This window comes from Macaca mulatta, chromosome 16 (genome assembly GCF_049350105.2).
Source record: "Macaca mulatta isolate MMU2019108-1 chromosome 16, T2T-MMU8v2.0, whole genome shotgun sequence".
Lineage (NCBI taxonomy): Eukaryota > Metazoa > Chordata > Mammalia > Primates > Cercopithecidae > Macaca > Macaca mulatta.
In genome coordinates this window covers 72,540,983-72,560,255 of record NC_133421.1, presented here as the reverse complement: position 1 = coordinate 72,560,255, position 19,273 = coordinate 72,540,983, and the positions used below count along the sequence as shown (strand labels likewise).

Genomic DNA, 19,273 nt, shown 5'->3' with positions numbered 1-19,273 from the left:
TCCTATCCATTGATCCATCATGTGTTTTGGTGCATTTCAGAGTAGTTTGTAGACATCAGTGCTCTGCATCCCTAAATACTTGGGCATGTACATCATTAACTAGAGTTGACTATTTGTTTATGGCTTTTGTGTTTCTGATTGTTCATTTTGTCTTTTCAGTTTTTGCTTTAGAGATAAAAATTACTTGCAGTGAATTGTACAAATTTTAAACTATTTGATCTAAACTATTTGATGAGTTTAGACAAATGCATATATCTGTGTAACCCAAACCCCCATCAAGTTCTCTTTGAAGTTTCCTCAAGCCCCTTCCTAGTCAATTCCTGCCCCTGTCCCTCTCACAGGTATCCACTTCTCTGAGAGTTTTCACCCTGGATTAGGTCTGCCTTTCCTTATTCCAGTTTTAACTGTTTTCTCTGAGTTCAACTAAGTTATCTCAGACCATTTTTAGAAATAGGTAGAAAACACACTTTAAATAAATGCAATATATAAGCATGTATAATAATTACATTTAAATTACATACAAGTTATACATTAATTACAATCTTCTTGCAAAATGATAGACTTTAAAACATATATAATAGTTGGAAAAGTTATATGGAAACTGACATTCTCATATACATCTGGAAACAAATTGGTACAGTATTTCTGGAGGACAATTTAGGAACAAAAAAATTAAATCTTTATGATGCTTTTAATCTAATAATGTAAATTCCCACTTTCAGGAACCTAAATAAATAATTAAAGATATGCATAAACATACAGGAATATTCCTCATAGCACTATTTATTATAGCAAAAAGTTGGAATCATCCAACATGACCAACAAAAAAAATGATGGTCTCTATGCAATGAAGAATAAATTCTGAAGACAAAGAGAACTTCAAAGAAATAATAAACTTTATTTAGTAGGTTTATTCTTAGAGTAATATTTGTATGATAATTCTGAAATTATTTCATGTTTACTGCAGGGCAAAACAAATAAATATATTAATATATAATATAATAAATGTATTAATATAATTAAGGAACAAAGATAAATATGAGAGAAAAGTGATACAAATATAAATAAAAGAAAGAAAGGAAAAAAAACCCGTAGTGTTAAATTTTAAAAGTAGTGTAGGCCGGGCCCGGTGGCCCACACCTATAATCCCAGCACTTTGGGAGGCCAAAGCGGGCAGATCAAAGGTCAGGAGTTGGAGACCACCCTGACCGAAATGGTGAAACCCTGTCTCTACTAAAAATACAAAAATTAGCCGGGCATGGTGGCGCACACCTGTAATCCCAGCCAGGCAAGGCAGGAGGCTGAGTCAGGAGAATCACTTGAACCTAGGAGGCGGAGGTTGCAGTGAGCCAAGATCGCACCATTGCACTCCAGCCTGGGTGACAGAGCAAGACTCTGTCTCAAAAAAAAAAAAAGAAAGAAAAAGAAAAAAATATATATATATAGTGTTAAATATTAAAAATATTGTAGTGAATCCATAATTTTTAAATACATATTTCTAATTTATTTCATTGAAAGAACTTAGAAACAGTGTCACTATAGTAACCATGAACACACCTCACACACAGATACTGGTTTCTAAACACCATTCTCAACTAAAAAGAAGCAGCACTTCGGCTGGGTGCAGTGGCTCATGCCTGTAATCCCAGCACTTTGGGAGGCCGAGGCGGGTGGATCACCTGAGCTCAGGAGTTCAAGACCAGCCTGACCAACATCGTGAAACCCTGTCTCTACTAAAAATACAAAAATTAGCCAGGCGTGGTGGCACACACCTGTGGTCCCAGCTACTTGGAAGGCTGAGGCAGGAGAATAGCTTGAACTTAGGAGGCAGAGGTTGCAGTGAGCCAAGATGGTGCTACTGCACTCCAGCCTGGGTGACAAGAGTGAGATATCATCTCAAAAAATAATAATAATAAATAAGAAAGAGGCAGCACTTGTTGTAAAGACAGCTGATTCCAGGTGCAAGGCAGGTAAAGTACAAGGCAAGGCTATAATGTTTTTTGTTGTACCAGAAAGCAAAGAAGTATGCAAATAATCAAAAGCCAACTTGCAAATATTTTCTCCCATATTGTGTAGGTGGTCTGTTTATTCTGTTGATAGTTTATTTTGCTGTGCTCTTTAATTTAATTAGGTCCCACTTGTCAATTTTTGTCTTGTTTTGTCGCTTTTGGGGACCCAGCCAAAAATTATTTGCTGAGGCCAATGTCAAGAAGGGTACTTCCTAGATTTTCTTCTGGGATATCTTGTCTTGTTTTGTTTTGTTTTTGAGACAGAGTCTCGCTCTGTCGCCCAGGCTGGAGTACAGTGGCGCGATCTCTGCTCACTGCAAGCTCCGCCTCCTGGGTTCACGCCATTCTCCTGCCGCAGCCCTCTGAGTAGCTGGGACCACAGGTGCCCACCACCACGCCCAGCTAATTTTTTTTTTCTTTGTATTTTTAGTAGAGATGGGGTTTCACCGTGTTAGCCAGCATGGTCTTGATCTCCTGACCTTGTGATCCGCCCACCTCAGCCTCCCAAAGTGCTGGCATTACAAGCATAAGCCACCATGCCCGGCCCCTTCTAGGATTTTTATAGTTTGAGGTTTTACATTTAAATTTTTAATCCATCTTGAGTTTTTTTTTTTTTTTTTTTTTTTCATAGGGTGAAAGGTAAGGGTCTAGTTTCATTCTTCTGCTTGTAGTTAGCCAGTTACCCTAGCACCATTTATTGAATTAGGGAGTCCTTTCCCCACTGCTTGTTTTTGTTAGACTTGTCTAAGATCAGATCGTCATAGATGTGTGGCTTTATTTTTAAGTTTTCAATTCTGCTTCATTGGTCTGTGTGTCTTTTTTTGTACCAGTACCATGCTGTTTTGGTTACAGTAGCCTTATAGTATAGTTTGAAGTCAGGTAATTTGATGTCTCCAGCTTTGTTCTTTTTGCTTAGTATTGCTTTGACTATTTGAGCTCCTTTTTGGTTCCATATGGATTTTAGAATAGCTTTTTTTATTCTGTGAAGAATGACCTTGGTAGTTTGATAGGGATAACATTGAATCTGTAAACTGTTTTGGGCAGTGTGGCCATTTTAATGATATTGATTCTTCCAATCTATGAACGTGGAATGCATTTCTGTTTGTTTGTCTCTGATTTCTTTCAGCAGTGTTTGTAGTTCTCCTTGTAGAGATCTTTCACCTCCTTGGTTAGCTGTGTTCCTAGGCATTTCATTTTCTTTGTGGCTATTGTAAATAGGATTGTGTTCTTGATTTGACTCTCAGCCTGGGCACTATTGATGTATAGAAATGCTACTGATTTTCGTACATTGATTTTGTATCCTGAAGCTTTGCTAAAATTGTTTATCAGTTCTAGTAGCCTTGCGGTGGAGTCTTTAGCGTTTTTAAAGTGTAGAATCATATTGTCAATGAAGAGATAGTTTGACTTCTTCTTTTCCTATTTGGATGCCTTTTATATTTCTTTCTTTTGCCTTAATGCCCTGGCTAGGACTTCCAAAATTATGTTGAATAGGAGTAGTGAGAGTAGGCATCCTTGTCTTGTTCCAGCTCTCAAAGGAAATGCTACCAGCTTTTGCCCATTCAGTAGGATGTTGGTTGTGAGCTTGTCATAAATGGCTCTTATTATTTTGAGGCATCTTCCTTTAATGCCTAGCTTGTCGAGAGTTTTTATCATGAAGGGATGTTGGATTCTATTGAAACCTTTTTCTGCATCTATTGGGATGATCATATAGTCTAATGTCCAGAGTCTGTAAGGAACTTAAACAAATCAACAAGCAAAAAATAAATAACCTCATTAAAAAATGGACTAAGGATATGAACAGACACTTCTTTTTGTTTTGTTTGTTTGTTTGTTTGTTTGGAGACAAAGTCTCACTCTATCGCTCAGGCTGAAGTACAGTGGTGCAATCTCAGCTCATGGCAGCCTCTGTTTAGTTCAGATGATTCTCCTGCCTCAGCTGCCTGAGTAGCTGGGATTACAGGCACACACAACCACACCCAGCTAATTTTTGTATTTTTAGTAGAGACGGGGGTCTCAACATGTTGGTCAGGCTGGTCTCGAACTCCTGACCTCAAATGATCCACCCGCCTTGGCCTCCCAAAGTGCTGGGATTACAGGCATGAGCCACCGCACCCAGCCTGGGGCTGACAATTTTTAAAAGAAGAAATACAATGTACGAAAATCAGTAGCATTTCTATACGTGGCTAACAAACATGAAAAAATGTTCATCATCACCAATCATCAGAGAAAGGCAAATCAAAACTACAATGAGATACCATCTCACACCCATCAGAATGGCTATTATTAAAAAGCCAAAATAGGCCAGGTGTGGTGGCTTACTCACGCCTGTAATCCCAGCACTTTGGGAGACTGAGGCGGGTGGATCACAAGGTCAGGAGATGGAGACCATCCTGGCTAACACGATGAAACCCCATCTCTACTAAAAATACAAAAAATTAGCCAGGCATGGCAGCACGCACCTGTAGTCCTAACTACTAGGGAGGCTGAGGCAGGAGAATCGCTTGAACCTGGAAGGCGGAGGTTGTAGTGAGCCAAGGTCATGCCACTGCACTCTAGCCTAGGAGACAGAGCAAGACTCCATCTCAAAAAAAAAAAAAAAGAAAAGAAAAAAGAAAAGAAAAAAAAGTCAAAATACAGGCCAGGTGCGATGGCTCACGCCTGTATTCCCAGCACTTTGGGAGGCCAAGGAGGTTGGATCACCTGAGGTGAGGAGTTTGAGACCAGCGTGGCCAACATAGAAACCCCGTCTGTACTAAAAATACAAAAATTAGCTGGGTGTGGTGGTGCACGCCTGTAATCCCAGCTACTCGGGAGGCTGAGGCACGAGAATCGTTTGAATTCAGCAGGCGGAGGTTTCAGTGAGCCAAGATCATGCCACTGGACTCCATCCTGACAGAGCAAGACTCTGTCTCAGAAAAAAAAAAGGTCAAAATACAATAGATGCTGGCAAGGCTGTGGAGAATAGGGAACACTTACATACTGTTGTTGGGAATGTAAGTTCAGCCACTGTGGAAAGCAGTTCAGAGATTTCTCTAATTACTTAAAACAAAGCTTCCATTCAACCCAACAATCCCATTACTGGATATATACCCAGAGGAAAATAGATCATTATGCCAAAAAGACACATGCATATGTATGTTTATTGCCATGCTGTTCACAATAGCAAAGACATGGAATCAACGTAGGTGCCTATCAGTGGTGGACTGGATAAAGAAGATGTAGTACATATACACTATGGAGTACTACACAGTCAAAAAAAGAAAGAAACCATGTTCTTTGCAGCAGTATGGATGGAGCCAGAGGCCATAATCCTAAGGGAATTAACGCAGGAACAAAAACCAAAATACCACACGTTCTCACTTATAAGTGGGAGCTAAATATTGAGCACACGTGGATATAAACAAGGGAACAGCAGGTACTGTGGACTACTAAGTGCACTAAGGAAGGGTATGTGGATTGAAAAACTACCTACTGGGGACTATGCTCACGACCTGATACAGTATACCCATGTATCAAACCTGACTATGTACCACCTGCATCTAAAACAAACATTGAAAAAATTTTTTAAAAACCAACTTGAATGAACTCTCATTCACCATTTTTGGCACAATTTGACAAACAAAAAAAAATTGAATAAAACGTATCCTTGAGAATCCAATGATAATAAATAAATAAGAAAAAAAGAGAAAGGGGGAGGGGAAGAAAGTACTTCTTTAGAAAAGAATACTAGCTAATAATTGTAAAAGAAGTGTGGAATTAGGCTGGGCATGGTGGCTGTTGCCTATAATCCCAGCACTTTGGGAGGCCAAGGTGGGGAGATCACTTGAGCCCAGAAGTTGAAGACCAGCCTGCCCAACGTGGTGAAACCCTGTCTCTACTAAAAATACAAAACTTAGCCGGGCGTGGTGGTGGGCACCTGTAGTCCCAGCTACTCAGAAGATTGAGGCACAAAAACTGAACCTGCAGGGCAGAGGTTACAGGGAGCCGAGATTACGCCACTGCACTTCAGCCTAGGTGACAGAGCAAGACTGTGTCTCAAACGAAGAAATGTAGGATTAGAAAATCATCAATTTTGCTACCCCAGTGTAATTATCAATATAGGCGAAGCACATTAAAAGATGCTAAAATCATTGGGTAAAATACAGCTTAGGGACAGGCTATTCAATCAGTGCCAAAAGAATCATCCCACAAATTACCTGCTAATTACAAAGGGAAAAACTGTACCTTTACATTGGAAAAACCTGGTGGTCACTGCCTTATCCTATAGATCAAGCACAGCATTTACCAATATTGGGACAACCTAACCAGGCACCTGCTGACAGGATGTTATAAAGAAGGACACCACACCACCTATAAAATAATCACACCCAAAACGATTAAACTGAAAGGTATTATGAAGAGCAATCAAATTTAGAGCGTAAGACATTCTATGAGACAGCTGCCTGGATCTCTTCAAAATGGCAAAAAAATAATTAAAAAGCCAAAAAGACCAGAGAATTGTTCTAGATTAAAAGACTAAGGAGACATTGTGCCTTGACTGAATCATTCATCCAAATGTATAGCCAAAAAGACATCTTGGGAACAATTGGGTTGGAATCTGCTCTGCATATTAGAAAATATGATAGAATGATTAAGTTTTCTTAGGTAAAGTAATGGTATTGTGGCATTGCAGGAGAACGTCTATTTTGATAGGAGATGCCTGCTGAAGTATTTAGGGGTAAAGTATCTTGAAGTGTGGTCATTTTGAAAATATTCAGAAAAAGACTGTGTATAAAAAGAGACAGCAAATTGCCAAGGTAAAGAATAAAGGGTGTGATTCGTACTATTCTTTCAACTTCTCCGTAGATTTGGAACTTTTCAAAATAAAGTTGAAAACAGTTCTAGAAAGGTATCTATTGCTGCAATGTATTGTTAAGTAAAACAGTATAAATGGTACGATTCTTTTTTTTTTTTTTTTTTTTTTTGAGACAGAGTTTTGCCCTGTTGCCCAGGCTGGAGTGCAATGGCACGATCTTGGCTCACTGCAACCTCTGCCTCCCAGGTTCAAGCGATTCTCCTCCCTCAGCCTTCCAAGTAGCTGGGACTACAGGTGCCCATGCCACCATGCCTGGCTAATTTTTTGTATCTTTAGTAGAGACGGGCTTTCACCATGTTGGCCAGGCTAGTCTCGAACTCCTGACCAAGTGATCCACCCACCTCCACTTCCCAAAGTACTGGGATTATAGGCATGAGCCACCACGCCTGGCCCATATGAATGGTGCAATTCTATCTTAGGATAATGTTAGCTGCTGTAACAAAGGAACCAAGAATGCGGTGGCTCAAACAACAAGATAAAAGTGTATCTCTTGCACACATGACAGTCCTGGTGAGATGTACAGATCAGCAGGCAGCACTTCTCAGACCTTCAGGGACTCAGGCTGATGCTGGTTCTGCCATCTTCAACATATGACTTTCAAAGTTGTTGCTCTCCAGCTAACAGGAAGTGACAGGCATAGGTGCAGAGCCAGAGATTTTCTCTGTGGAGCCTGCACACATTGCTTCTGCTCACACTCCCCTGGGTGAGACCTTCCTCCTGAGTTGCAGTGGGGCAGTAGGTGCAGGGGCTGAACAATTCAGTTCAAGATGGGCAACCACACATCCCAACTTCAACTCTTAGCAATTTAGAAGGGATTTTGGTAGAAAGGGAGTAGTCTCCATCAGTCATTACAAAGTGTCTAAAAGAATACAGGGCCGGGCATTACAGGTGGCTCACACCTGTAATCCCAGCACTTTGGGAGGCCGAGGCAGGCAGATCACTTGAGGTCAGGAGTTCAAGACCAGTCTGGCCAACATGGCAATACTCCATCTCTACTAAAAATATAAAAATTAGCCAGGCGTGGCGGCACATGCCTGTAATCCCAGCTACTTGGGAGGCTGAGGCAGGAGAATCACTTGAACCTGGGAGGTAGAGGTTGCAGTGAGCCGAGATCACACCACTGCACTCCAGCCTGGACAATATAGCAAGACTCCGTCTCAAAAACAAACAGACAAAAAATACAGACCAACCAATTCAAAGCTTTTATTTCAAGGTTAATTGGTTTTTGAATGTTTTAAATATCTTTATGCTTGTCTTTGCTTTTCCATTCTGAGCATGCATTTCTTTTGTAATAAAGAATTATGCTTTACAAAAATAAACCATTGAAACCACAAAGAGATTATTTCACTGGCAAATTTGCAGGATGTTTTGTTTTCTCTCTCTAAAAGAAACATATACCTAAATCGTAAATACTACTTTAAGCATTCTCCTACTCAGACACCTTCAGTGGGACCCCACTCTCTATCACATTTGCTTGAATCTCACGGCTCCACACAATCTGGCCCACACCCTCCTCCTCACCCTGTGCTCAAGCCACCCGCCTGGCTGTCCTAGAATCACGCCTGCTGTTTTCACTCCATCCATCCTGTGGCTCACATGCTGCCTCCAGCCTAGCCAGACCCCACCCATTCTTCAAGTCCCAGCACACACCACCACCTTCCCTTGACCTTTCACCTTTTCCCAGGGGTTTTCCATGACATTTAGAATGGGTGCAACACAACATATCCCTTGATTAAATGTTGTTTTCCATTTTACTGGTAAGGCATTAATCTTATCTGTCTCATTGTCAGCACACCACCACTCCTGGCTAATTTTTTAAATTTTTTGTAGAGACAAGGTCTCGCTATGTTGCCCAGGCTGGTCTCAAACTCCTGAGCTCAAGTGCCTCAGCCTCCCACCGTGCTGGGATTGCAGGCGTGAGCCGCCATGCCTGGCTGCATTCCAGTTTTTTAAATCTATCAATTTCCTTCCCACATACTGCTTCCTTTTCGTCTTTGCACCACACAGAATCCTGCTCCTGCTACAGCCAGATAATGCTACACACAGGGATCCCTAGTATTTGGATGCAGGGAAAATGTGTGGTCACCAACCATGTAAACTGAACAGTGATTTCTGCAGCACGCAAGGGATTGCCTGGCATCCTAAGAAGTACCTAGCACGTCCTGCTTGCTGTGTCAGCAATTTGCAGTGCGAAGTTTCACTCAGTGGCCATTCCATAGTGGGCTGAATAGTAACCGCAAAGCAAGTAGACCCACATGGCTCTCCTTCAGAGGGCACCCCCATAGTGATGGCATGTTATGAAGACTTAAATCACCGAGGCCACTCTCCAGCCAGGGCCACAGGCTGGGTGGTTTCAACTTTCTGGCCTGAAAATCTGGGAGAAGCCTGCAGGCAGGAGGCTCTTCTCTGTGGAACTTGATGGTAGACAGGTGCCTGTGATATTAAGGCAATCTAGCAGCCCAGCTGACTCCAAAAAGCATCTTTTTTTTTTTTTTTTTTTGAGACAGAGTCCTGTTCTGTTGCCCAGGCTGGAGGGCAGTGGCACAATCTCGGCTCACTACAACCTCTGCCTCCCAGATTCAAGCAATTCTCGTGCCTCAGCTTCCCAAGTAGCTGGAATTACAGGCACATGCCACTACACACGGCTAATTCTTTTTGTATTTTCAGTAGAGACGGGGCTTCACCATGTTGGCCAGGCTGGTCTCGAACTCCTGACCTCAAGTGATCCACCTGCCTTGGCCTCCCAAAGTGCTTAGATTACAAGTGTGAGCCACCGCACCCAGCCTCCAAAAAGCATCTTCAGGCAAAATGGAGACCAAGGGCATGTAGTGCCTAGTCTTACCCAGCTGCACCTGGCAGCCACGTCTTCAGATGGGGCAGACAGACGAGAGTCAGCAGCAGTTTGATTCAGGTGGGTGGTACCTGAGTCCAGAAAGACCAAAAAGCCTACTGATCCTCGTTCTTTATTGTCCAAGCTTACAATTCTGGCACACTCAAAATTGTCCTGAACCCGCAGGAGGGATTTTGCTGCTGTAAGAGTTTTTTTCTGGACAAGAGAAAGTTTTGCCTGCTTTGTGCTACAACAGCACTTTGTGCAGAACATATTTTATATTTCATGACTATGTAAAGGTAACCGTCCTATCCAGAATGCTATTTATACAAGCTGCCCTCAATTCCCTAAGGCGGTTTTTGTGTTTGAGGCACAATTTGAGTGTGGGCTTTGGGGACAGTGCTCTGAAGGTTCTCGTTGGCCCACACAGTCCCTTGATCGACCTTCCCATGTTGTCACTGTTTAAAGGTTGAGGTTCACTGCCTTGACCACACTCTTTTATAATCTCACGAGACCAAGTTCATTTAAAACGTACTCAACACAGTCTGGCGCCAGCTTGACACTACTCTGCCTTTTCCCTCCCATCCACAGTAAGCTGTGCCCTGCACCATATCGTAGATCCACTCAGCTCAGCCTCCATCACACGACTCACGGCCAAGATGGGTTTGGTACACATCAATCAGAATTCAGTAGCACTTCTCAGCGAGGGACAGAAATGGCATATCAGTTAAGAACCGGTTTCCCGGTTCTTGGAAAGGAGCCATCAGGCAACAGTTGGAAAATAACTTGAAGTCTTTTCTGTGCCTGACTGCCTTAGTCTACTTGCTCTTCCGGTCATCTCTGTTCATGGTCGCCTTATCATTTCAGACACCATATTGTTAGGTCCTAGTTGTTAAGAATCGAATCATTCTCACATTCCCGAGGAGATACATCCCCCTTCCCAACCCATGCGTCTTCACCTTCCAGGACGTCTAACTTGAACCATGATGTTATTACCTCACTGCCCAATGCTACTTACCCAGTTAAGTTCCTTCTCTTCTCGGTGTGGGCCTTTCTGTGAACTTTTGAAAGAGCGTAGCACTGGGCAAAGTGATAGCTCTACTTTATTAGGCATGAGGCCAGTAGAGCAAGTCCAGGATCTTCGGAAAACCTTAAGTACAAAAATGACGATTCTCAAAAAAATACTGATTAATTTTGTCAACTTATTTTCGTTAACATGGCTTTGTTAGAACTTTCATCAAATTCTCAGTAGAGAATGTAAAGTATACTCAAGTATCACGTAGGTTGGGTTTTGTTTTATTTTGGCTTTTTGTTTTTAATGTCATGGGCTTTGATTTTTAAAGATAGAGCTGGTTTTTATCCCCCAGAGGAATAGCAGTGTGCTATTGTCTCCACCTCCAAGTGACATTTCAACTTGGGGACACATAAGGAAGCAATGAAAATTGTAATTATTTTTCAAAATTACAAGAGGAAAAGATGCAATTAAAAAATCAACTTTAAAATTAAAATTTTAATTATTATTGTTTGATTATCTCTAATGTTGTCAAATATTTGCCATTAGAGTTTTACGGTCTGAAAAACCATTGCACCATATTTTCTTAAAACTAGATAAATTTCAACTGGCCATTTGTAAGATTGTCATACTCTCATAGATTATATTCCCTGGAGAAGAAACCAAGAGTCCGGTGTGGAACTGACCCACGTCTCCATTCATACCCTTCTGGAATAGGTGAAATCCAATAGGATTTTTCATTGGGGACTTTAGCTTTGGTTTCAACCATAGGTAGTAAATGTTTAGTAGTTAGCTAGTTAATTTTTTAAATGGCTGAACATGAATTAATGGCTAATCATAAAAGCCAATACTTACATGGCGCTTACTGGGTTACATGTATATGGTACTGTTCTAAGTGCTATGTGTACATATACATATTATGTAATCCTCACAAAACCACCAAAAGGTAGACACTACTGTTCACCAATGAAATCTGAGATCCAGAGAAATGAACTAACCCAATATCACACAATTACTATGTGCAAGAGCTGGGATTCACTCCCGTGGAGCCGGGCTCCAGGGCCTTAAATACCACGCTTTAGTGCCAGAATGATTTACTACAACTTCTTCCACTCAAGGATGATCCTTGGGTTTTCATCAAAGAGGATAGGCCGGGCGTGGTGGCTCACACCTGTAATCCCAGCACTTTAGGAGGCCAAGACGGGCGGCTTCCCTGAGCTCAGGAGTTCGAGACCAGCCTGGGCAACATGGTGAAACCCTGTCTCTACTAAAATACAAAAAATTAGCCAGGCATGGCGGTGTGTGCCTGTAGTCCCAGCTACTCAGGAGGCTGAGGCTGGAGAATTGCTTGAACCGGGGAGGCAGAGGTTGCAGTGAGCCGAGATCACGCTACTGCACTCCAGCCTGGGCGACAGAGCAAGACTCTGTCTCCACAAGGTGGACGTGATTTATTTAAGATTTCTCAATGAAGCAAGCAGGAAAAAAGTCCTTTAACACATTCGTAAGTAGTACACTTCTTGCCATTGTGCCTTCAGTTTACAACCGATAAAACACCGACTTCTAGCTGCAATTTCTAGACTCTTAATGGTTACCATCTAGAAATAAGGTTGATTGAACCAGAGAAGGTTGTACTCACAATATATGCTTACAATCCCACAGGTAACAGGATGGTTTAATTGGCCAAGCTTTCACCTCTTCAGTGCACTAAAGGCTTGAGGTTTAATGAATGGGTGGAGGAGGATAAACATGGCTTAATAGCCCAACCAATAAAGGTCTCCTCCCTATTCACCACAGCCTGGGGCAAGCCAAGAATTCCGGCCCTGGCTGGGGGTAATGGAGATGGATCCCCTAAGAGGAGCTGAGCGGACACCTGCAGCTGATGCTGCTGACACAGGTGTTGGTCATCCTCGCCTGGGGCATTTTTCCTGCCTTTCTCCTGGCTGGAAAGAAAGGGCTGACTTGCAGGGCCCTGTGCGAGTTGACTTAAGCCACTACGGCGAGCTGATTGTGTTGGGCAGTTTGTGGAGGAAATTCTGTCCCCTATTCATTGATGCTCTTCTTGGGACACAATTCCAGGACTGTGACTTCCAGGACCCAATTACAATGACAGTCTTAGGTGTCATACTTAAAATGTGCCCACATTTTCTTTTCTGAGAATAGAGAACCTATCTCATGTTCAGAAATGAGCTAATGTTTTGGCCAGGCATGGTGGCTCACGCCTGTAATCCCAGAACTTTGGGAGACTGAGACAGGGTGATCACCTAAGGTCAGGAGTTTGAGACCAGCCTGACGAACATGACAAAACCCCATCCCTACTAAAAATACAAAAATTAGCCGGGCATGATGGTGGGTGCCTGTAATCCCAGCTACTCGGGAGACTGAGGCAGGAGAATTGCTTGAACCCGGAAGGTGGAGATTGCAGTGAGCCAAGATGGTACCACTGCACTTCAGCCTGGGCAATAAGAGTGAAACTTTGTCTCCAAAAAAAAAAAGAAAGAAAAGAAAAGAAAAAAGAAATGACCTAATGTTTCATCTTTGACATTTCAGAATAATTTGCAAGGATTTCGATTAAATAGCAAAATCGAAAAGGAAAGGGGAGAACAATCAGTATGTTGTGTCTTGTGCTTCTCTGCTCACTTTATCTGAGGGTGGTCTATTTTCTGAAATTATGGGGAGAAACAAGAATTATTTGTTCAAAGGCTGTATCCAAACTCTCAATTTAAAAGCATGATTCATCATCTTGGAGGATCGTGATCTGTCCACCTGTAGATTTATGTAGACTTATTTACAGAAGACTGACAGGTAGAGGACTGTTTTAGAATTTAGTTTGTCTTACATCACATCCAATAATTCAAAGCCACTCAGAGTATTTTCCTGAGTCAGGAGCCTGTGAAATGACAGTGCCACAACTGACAGGGAGAACGGTGAGCAAGATCCATACAAATTGCAAGAGTTGGGGAGGTACCAGGGACGTTAATTTAGCATTCCATGTCTGCAAAAGACCACATTTTTCAGAGGACTTTCCGACACTGGACTAATGTGCAATGTAGGAGAGAGCTTAGTGACCCCACCCCTGGTGACCCCCCAGGGTCGGAGAAGGGGGAACCTAGTGATTTGTTTCTTGCGGAATGGATAGCCTAGGAAGTCATACCAACACCAGGACCTAAAGCCATCAGGCTGTACTTAAATCACCTTTAAGACCAGGTTTCTGATATTTATATTGTTTTCATCCTTTCTTTGTGTAACAGCCAAGTATAAAGCTGTTCCATGCCTGGATAATTTTTATTGCGTCGGCATGGATGTGTTGAGATATTCTGACACAACAGGAATCATGATTTGTCCACGCATAGATTTATACTGACTTCTTTATAGAAGAGTGACAAGGAGGGGACTTTTTAAAGATTAGTCTGTGTCATGTTGCACCCAATAACGCAGAGTATTGAAACTGAAGTCTGATTTAATCGGCCTCGCCACACACTCTACATTTCCTTTTCATTGTCAAGTATATGATTAACATAAGGAACTTTTTTTTTTCTAGCCTATCTCCAAAGTAGTTCAAATAACAATGCGAAGTTTAAAAGCACTGATTTTTTTCTCCTGCTTTCATATGTAGCTTTTAACATGCGCTATTTATCGGTCATCAGATTACTTAAGGGTCAGAAATGCATTCTTTTCATAATGTTCTACAAAACACACTCATAGAAAAATGCGTTCTTTCTTAATGTTCTGCAAAACAGACTCATTAATTCTGCCGTTATTTCTAAGTTGCTCCGCCCAGTCCGTCTGAATCTCTCTGGTGAACGGGCGTGTTGACCCTGGCAGACGACTCTAGGATATTGCTGGAGAGGGTCACTGCGTTTGCCTCATTTCTGTTTTCTCTGCCTAACAAAGGTGACCTACTTGGCCACTGATACTCAGACGTATTTCATTTTTGGTAGAGTTCTAGTGAAGAGGATCCTCTAACTGAACCAAGGTCGTCTACCAAGATATCTGCGTTTAAGTGTGACTCCAAACTTCCAGCAATTGACCAAACATCAGTCAAGCAGAAACATAAAAGTACCATGACTGCAAGGAAAGCAGACAAAGCGGACCCCAGTGAACCCTCTCCAGGTGAGTGGCCGGCTTATTGAAATTCATCAGATCTAAAATCCCGGTATTAAAAATAACAACAGGCCGGGTGTGGTGGCTCACACCTGAAATCCCAGCACTTGTGAGAGGCTGAGGCCAGCAGATCACTTGAGGTCAGGAATTTGAGACCAGCCTGGCCTACATGGCGAAACTCTGTCTCTACTAAAAATACAAAAATTAACCAGCTGTGGTGATGCACGCCTGTAATCCCAGCTACTCGGGAGGCTGAGGCAGGAGAATCACTTGAACCTGGGAGGCGGAGGTTGCAGTGAGCCAAGATGGCACCACTGCACTCCAGCCTGGGCAACAGAGCAAGACTCCGCCTCAAAAATAAATACATTAAATAAATAAATATAACAACAACAATCAAATAGGTGGTATTGGTTAAACCTAGTGTGTTCTGAATGGCTAATTCAGGTTGTGAAAGGCCAGTGATCCTATGCAAACGGTAACATTAATTTCAGAGTAGAATATAAAGTCAAGGAGGCGTGAATCATGCAATGTAACTTTCTCCACTGCCCGCATTTTCTGCCCAGTCATTTGTGTGGCTTCCGCCTACAGCTGCTGCCTTTTCATCTTCTTCGCCCTTCTTGGGGATAAAGGCATTTGGCCCCAGGTATCAAGTTTTATGGCTCAAGCAAGAGCATAAAGAGAAGCTTTCAAATACATCTGAATAGCACAATTTATAGCCAAAGAGAAAGTAATAAAGTTTTCGTGTTCTGGGTTTGTCCTCTCTGAGAGAAAAGGTGCTTGATAAATCCTCCTTTTTGTGCAACTTGGAAAAATAGTCACTCTTTAGGTGCCTTAGAGCAAAGATCAATCTTCTGCTTGGGGCGGGAGTGATTTAATAGTTTCCAGAAAGCGGCTAAAATTCACTGAAAATTTGATGTCTCTCGGGCTCATCTCCATCAAAGACAACCACTATAAGACAAACTTGATTCCTCCAAGAACTGAGGTTTAAGTTGGAGTAACTAGGCAGAAGGGTCTAAGTTGAGTGGAAAGGATTCAGGCTAACTGCTGAAGAATTCGTCAATAGCGTGTAATTCATTAAAATCCGAATCACAGCTACTTTCCAATCCTAAATAGCTTCTGCCGTGCAACCACCCGTCCAGTGAAGTCTTCATGCATTTTTAGAACACGGCAGCTTTCACTCAGATTAACCGCCCACATTTTATTGCTTTAACGAAGTCAAAACCAAATTGACTTCTGAAATGATGTTCTCTCAGGCAAAGCCCCAACTCTTGCTTCTTATTTAATCAGGGGAAAGTATCATCATGGTTAATTTCTCATTTTAAAGACTTTTGGTAGGAATTAGGCTTTAATTCAGCTGTCTAAGGTTGATACAGAGCAGGTAAGGTCATTCCACCAATATTTCAAAATACAAGTTGTAATTTATCGAATTGAGGATGTTTTTAATGGCAAAAGTTTGAATTTCAGGGTTTTTTGTTTGTTTGTTTTTGTTGAGATGGAGTCTTGCTCTCTTGCCCAGGCTGGAGTGCAGTGGCATGATCTCGGCTCACTGCAACCTCCGCCTCCCGAGTTCAGGCGATTTCTGGGTAATTTTTGTATTTTTAGTAGAGACAGGGTTTCACCATGTTGACCAGGCTGGTCTCAAACTCCTGATCTCAAGGATCCGCCCACCTCTGCCTCCCAAAGTGCTAGGATTACAAGCGTGAGCCACCACGCCTGGCCTGAATTTAAGTTTAAATAATGCAACTCCATTTATGCAATATAATTTTTAGCCCTCTTGCTAAAGTCAGGTGGTTGTTTGCATAGTGTGCTTTGTCATCGTGGAGAAAAATCATTAAAAGGAACCGTTTAGATCCACCCAATGCTTTAGTTTGTCTGATTAACACAGATGTTCTTCAGACTGAGCAAACCCTGTATGGAACTTACAGCACTGACAAAAAGGGAGAATTAATTCACTTAACATTCTTTAAAACATCACATTTGAAGAATTACCAGACTGAAAAACACCAGGTTTCAGTGACAGAGCCAGGTTGGCAGAAAGATATCTATTTCATCAAATGAGGGATGTTACTTGTAGTAAAAGCCTCTACAAACCGCCAGCTTCATCACTGCGTTGTGGCCCTAGACCACGTCCAAGACCCATGCAGCCGTGAGGAGGGCCGTGGCCTGGCCGTCCCCAAGCAGAGCCGTCCTGGTGATGGATGGCAGGTGCTGCAGAAGTGGAATAAGTTGTGCAGCAATCTGGCTAAAAACAAAGCATCGATGTGTTAAGATCCATCCATTTAACATGTGTAGACTCACCCTCTGGGCTCCCTAATTAGCATAGCGAAATGAGAACCGAGACACGGCAAGAATTTCAGCTGAGTCCGTTCAGGAAAAGTTGAGCTCGGTAGCAGCCGTGATGTAGACAGTTTTCTGCTGTTAACAGAAAAATAGGATTTGGTACCTGAATTAGCTGGACGCATTGATCCAATTCACTAGTGAAATTCACAGTTCCTTGCTTTTCTCTGTAGAGAGATATTTCTCTAAAGCATTTTGGGGGTGATACAAAGTTGGCAGTAAGTCATCAAAACTTCTCCCATGTCAGACCTGAGATTCTGTATGAAACTGAGGCATCAAACACAGTGAAATTCCTTTGCAACATCTGCCTCATAGGCTACAGAAGTGGAATCTGGTATAACTTCCTGTGTTATGCCAGACTTTTACTGAATAAAAGAGTATAGCTGGGGAACATGGCTTGACTGCAAATCTATGTAATGATAATCCATGTGATCAAAAAGGGGTTTTTCTTTGTGTGTAATCTGCCATCTAGAACTTCCAAAACGACTATGTAAAATATAGGCACTATCAATGCCCTCTACAAATAGATTTGTAACCGAGAAGCCATCAGATTGCTCTTCATCCTGTTAAAAGGAATTCACGCATTTAAATTAAGTTTGTATCGTCCGTGAAACTGCTTCTGGACAAGTGACTTGCGGTGTTCCTTGTTATCTCTCTCCATGCAGTGGCACATGCAGTTTATGGGCAAGTGTTTTGGAGTCAAAATGTTTGCATTTGCATCTGGGCCCCATTTATTTGCTGTCTATCTTTGGCCAAATAAAGTATGTCTGTGCCTCAGTTTCCTCATCTGTACAATGGGGAGAAACAGATCCTACCTGCTGAGATTGCTGTGAGAACTCAGTGATAAAACATACGTCCAGCCTTTAACACAGTCCCTGCCGCTGCAGCCAATTAATGATCACATTATTATTCCTAGTACATGAGAGCAGCAGGTAATGAGGAGAACGGACTAGAAAACTTTGTTTTCTTTGTCTTAAGGTTGTCCTCCTAAAACATCTTTTTTTCTTTACAAAAATCAGAGTTGTATTTTATTGATTGACTGATTGATTGATTATTGAGGTGGGGTCTCACTGTGTTGCCCAGGCCGAAGTGTACTGGTGCAATCATAGGTCACTGCAACCTCAAACTCCTGGGCTCAAGTGATCATCTGACCCCAGCCTTCCAAGTAGCTGTCACTACAGGCACACGCCACTATGCCTGGCGAATTTTTTACTCTTTTTGTTTTTGTTTTGTTTTGTCATCGTTGTTGTTGTTTTGAGACAGAGTTTCGCTCTTCTTGCCCAGGCTGGAGTGCAGTGTCACGATCTCGGCTCCTGGCAACCTCCCCCTCCCGGGTTCAAGTGATTCTCCTGTCTCAGCCTCCCAAGTAGCTAGGACTACAGACATGTACCACCATGCCTGGCTAATTTTGTATTTTTAGTAGAGACGGGGTTTCTCCATGTTAGTCAGGCTGATCTTGAACTCCCAACCTCAGGTGATCCATCTGCCTTGGCCTACCAAAGTACTGGGATTACAGGCGTGAGCCACCGCGCCTGGCCATTTTTTTACTTTTTATGGAGACGAGGTCTTGCTTTGTTGCCCAGGCTGGTCTTGAACTCCTGGGCTCAAGTGATCCTCCCATCTTGGCCTCCCAAAGTGCTAGGTTTACAGACATGAGCCACAGCACCCAGCCCAGAGTTGTATTTTCTAGAATCTTTAACGTAAATGCAGGTACAAATACTTTTACAACACTCTGAGTTTCAAAAACACTCTGAGTTTCAAAGCAAAATGCCAAATGGAAAAAGATGAAGAATCAGACAGCATTCACCAAGCCAGAGATAGGCTTTATCTCCAGAAAGACATGGAAAATTCAGGCAGTGAGTCAGGACCTGGCTGGGTCTCACGTGCAATCAGCTCAGAAATCCCACATCCTGAACACTGGTGTAGGGTAAGGTATGAGCCTAGCGGAGTTACACGTTCTTAGTTACATGTTCAGAATTGTATATATATCCTTGAGACCCAGAACAGCTAGCAGGCCCAGCGAGTGCAGGGACACAGGGACATTTGGGGAGTTGTGTTGGTCTCCAAGGCCTGCATGCTCTCAAGACCTCTCCCAGCCCCACCCAGAGTTGGAGAGGAGCCGCCTGTCC

At 42.4% G+C, this 19,273-nt stretch overlaps 1 protein-coding gene and 1 long non-coding RNA gene across 9 annotated transcripts in view; one reads left to right on the top strand and one right to left on the bottom strand.

Annotated features, from left to right (window-relative positions):
- MARCHF10 (membrane associated ring-CH-type finger 10) overlaps positions 1-19,273 on the top strand; it is a 270,175-nt gene that overhangs the window by 196,988 nt on the left and 53,914 nt on the right. For all 8 annotated transcript variants that reach the window (XM_077972360.1, XM_028836640.2, XM_077972359.1 and 5 more), the window contains one exon: positions 14,645-14,816. In XM_077972360.1, coding sequence (XP_077828486.1) covers positions 14,645-14,816 — 172 coding nt within the window. The remainder of the gene's footprint in view (positions 1-14,644; positions 14,817-19,273) is intronic.
- The window catches only part of LOC144335859 (uncharacterized), a 67,160-nt gene continuing 50,794 nt past the window's right edge, over positions 2,908-19,273 (bottom strand). Inside the window, exons 4-6 of the long non-coding RNA XR_013407055.1 lie at positions 17,106-17,222; positions 10,713-10,844; positions 2,908-3,745 (exon numbers count right to left, since the gene is read on the bottom strand). This is a non-coding gene — a long non-coding RNA (uncharacterized LOC144335859). The remainder of the gene's footprint in view (positions 3,746-10,712; positions 10,845-17,105; positions 17,223-19,273) is intronic.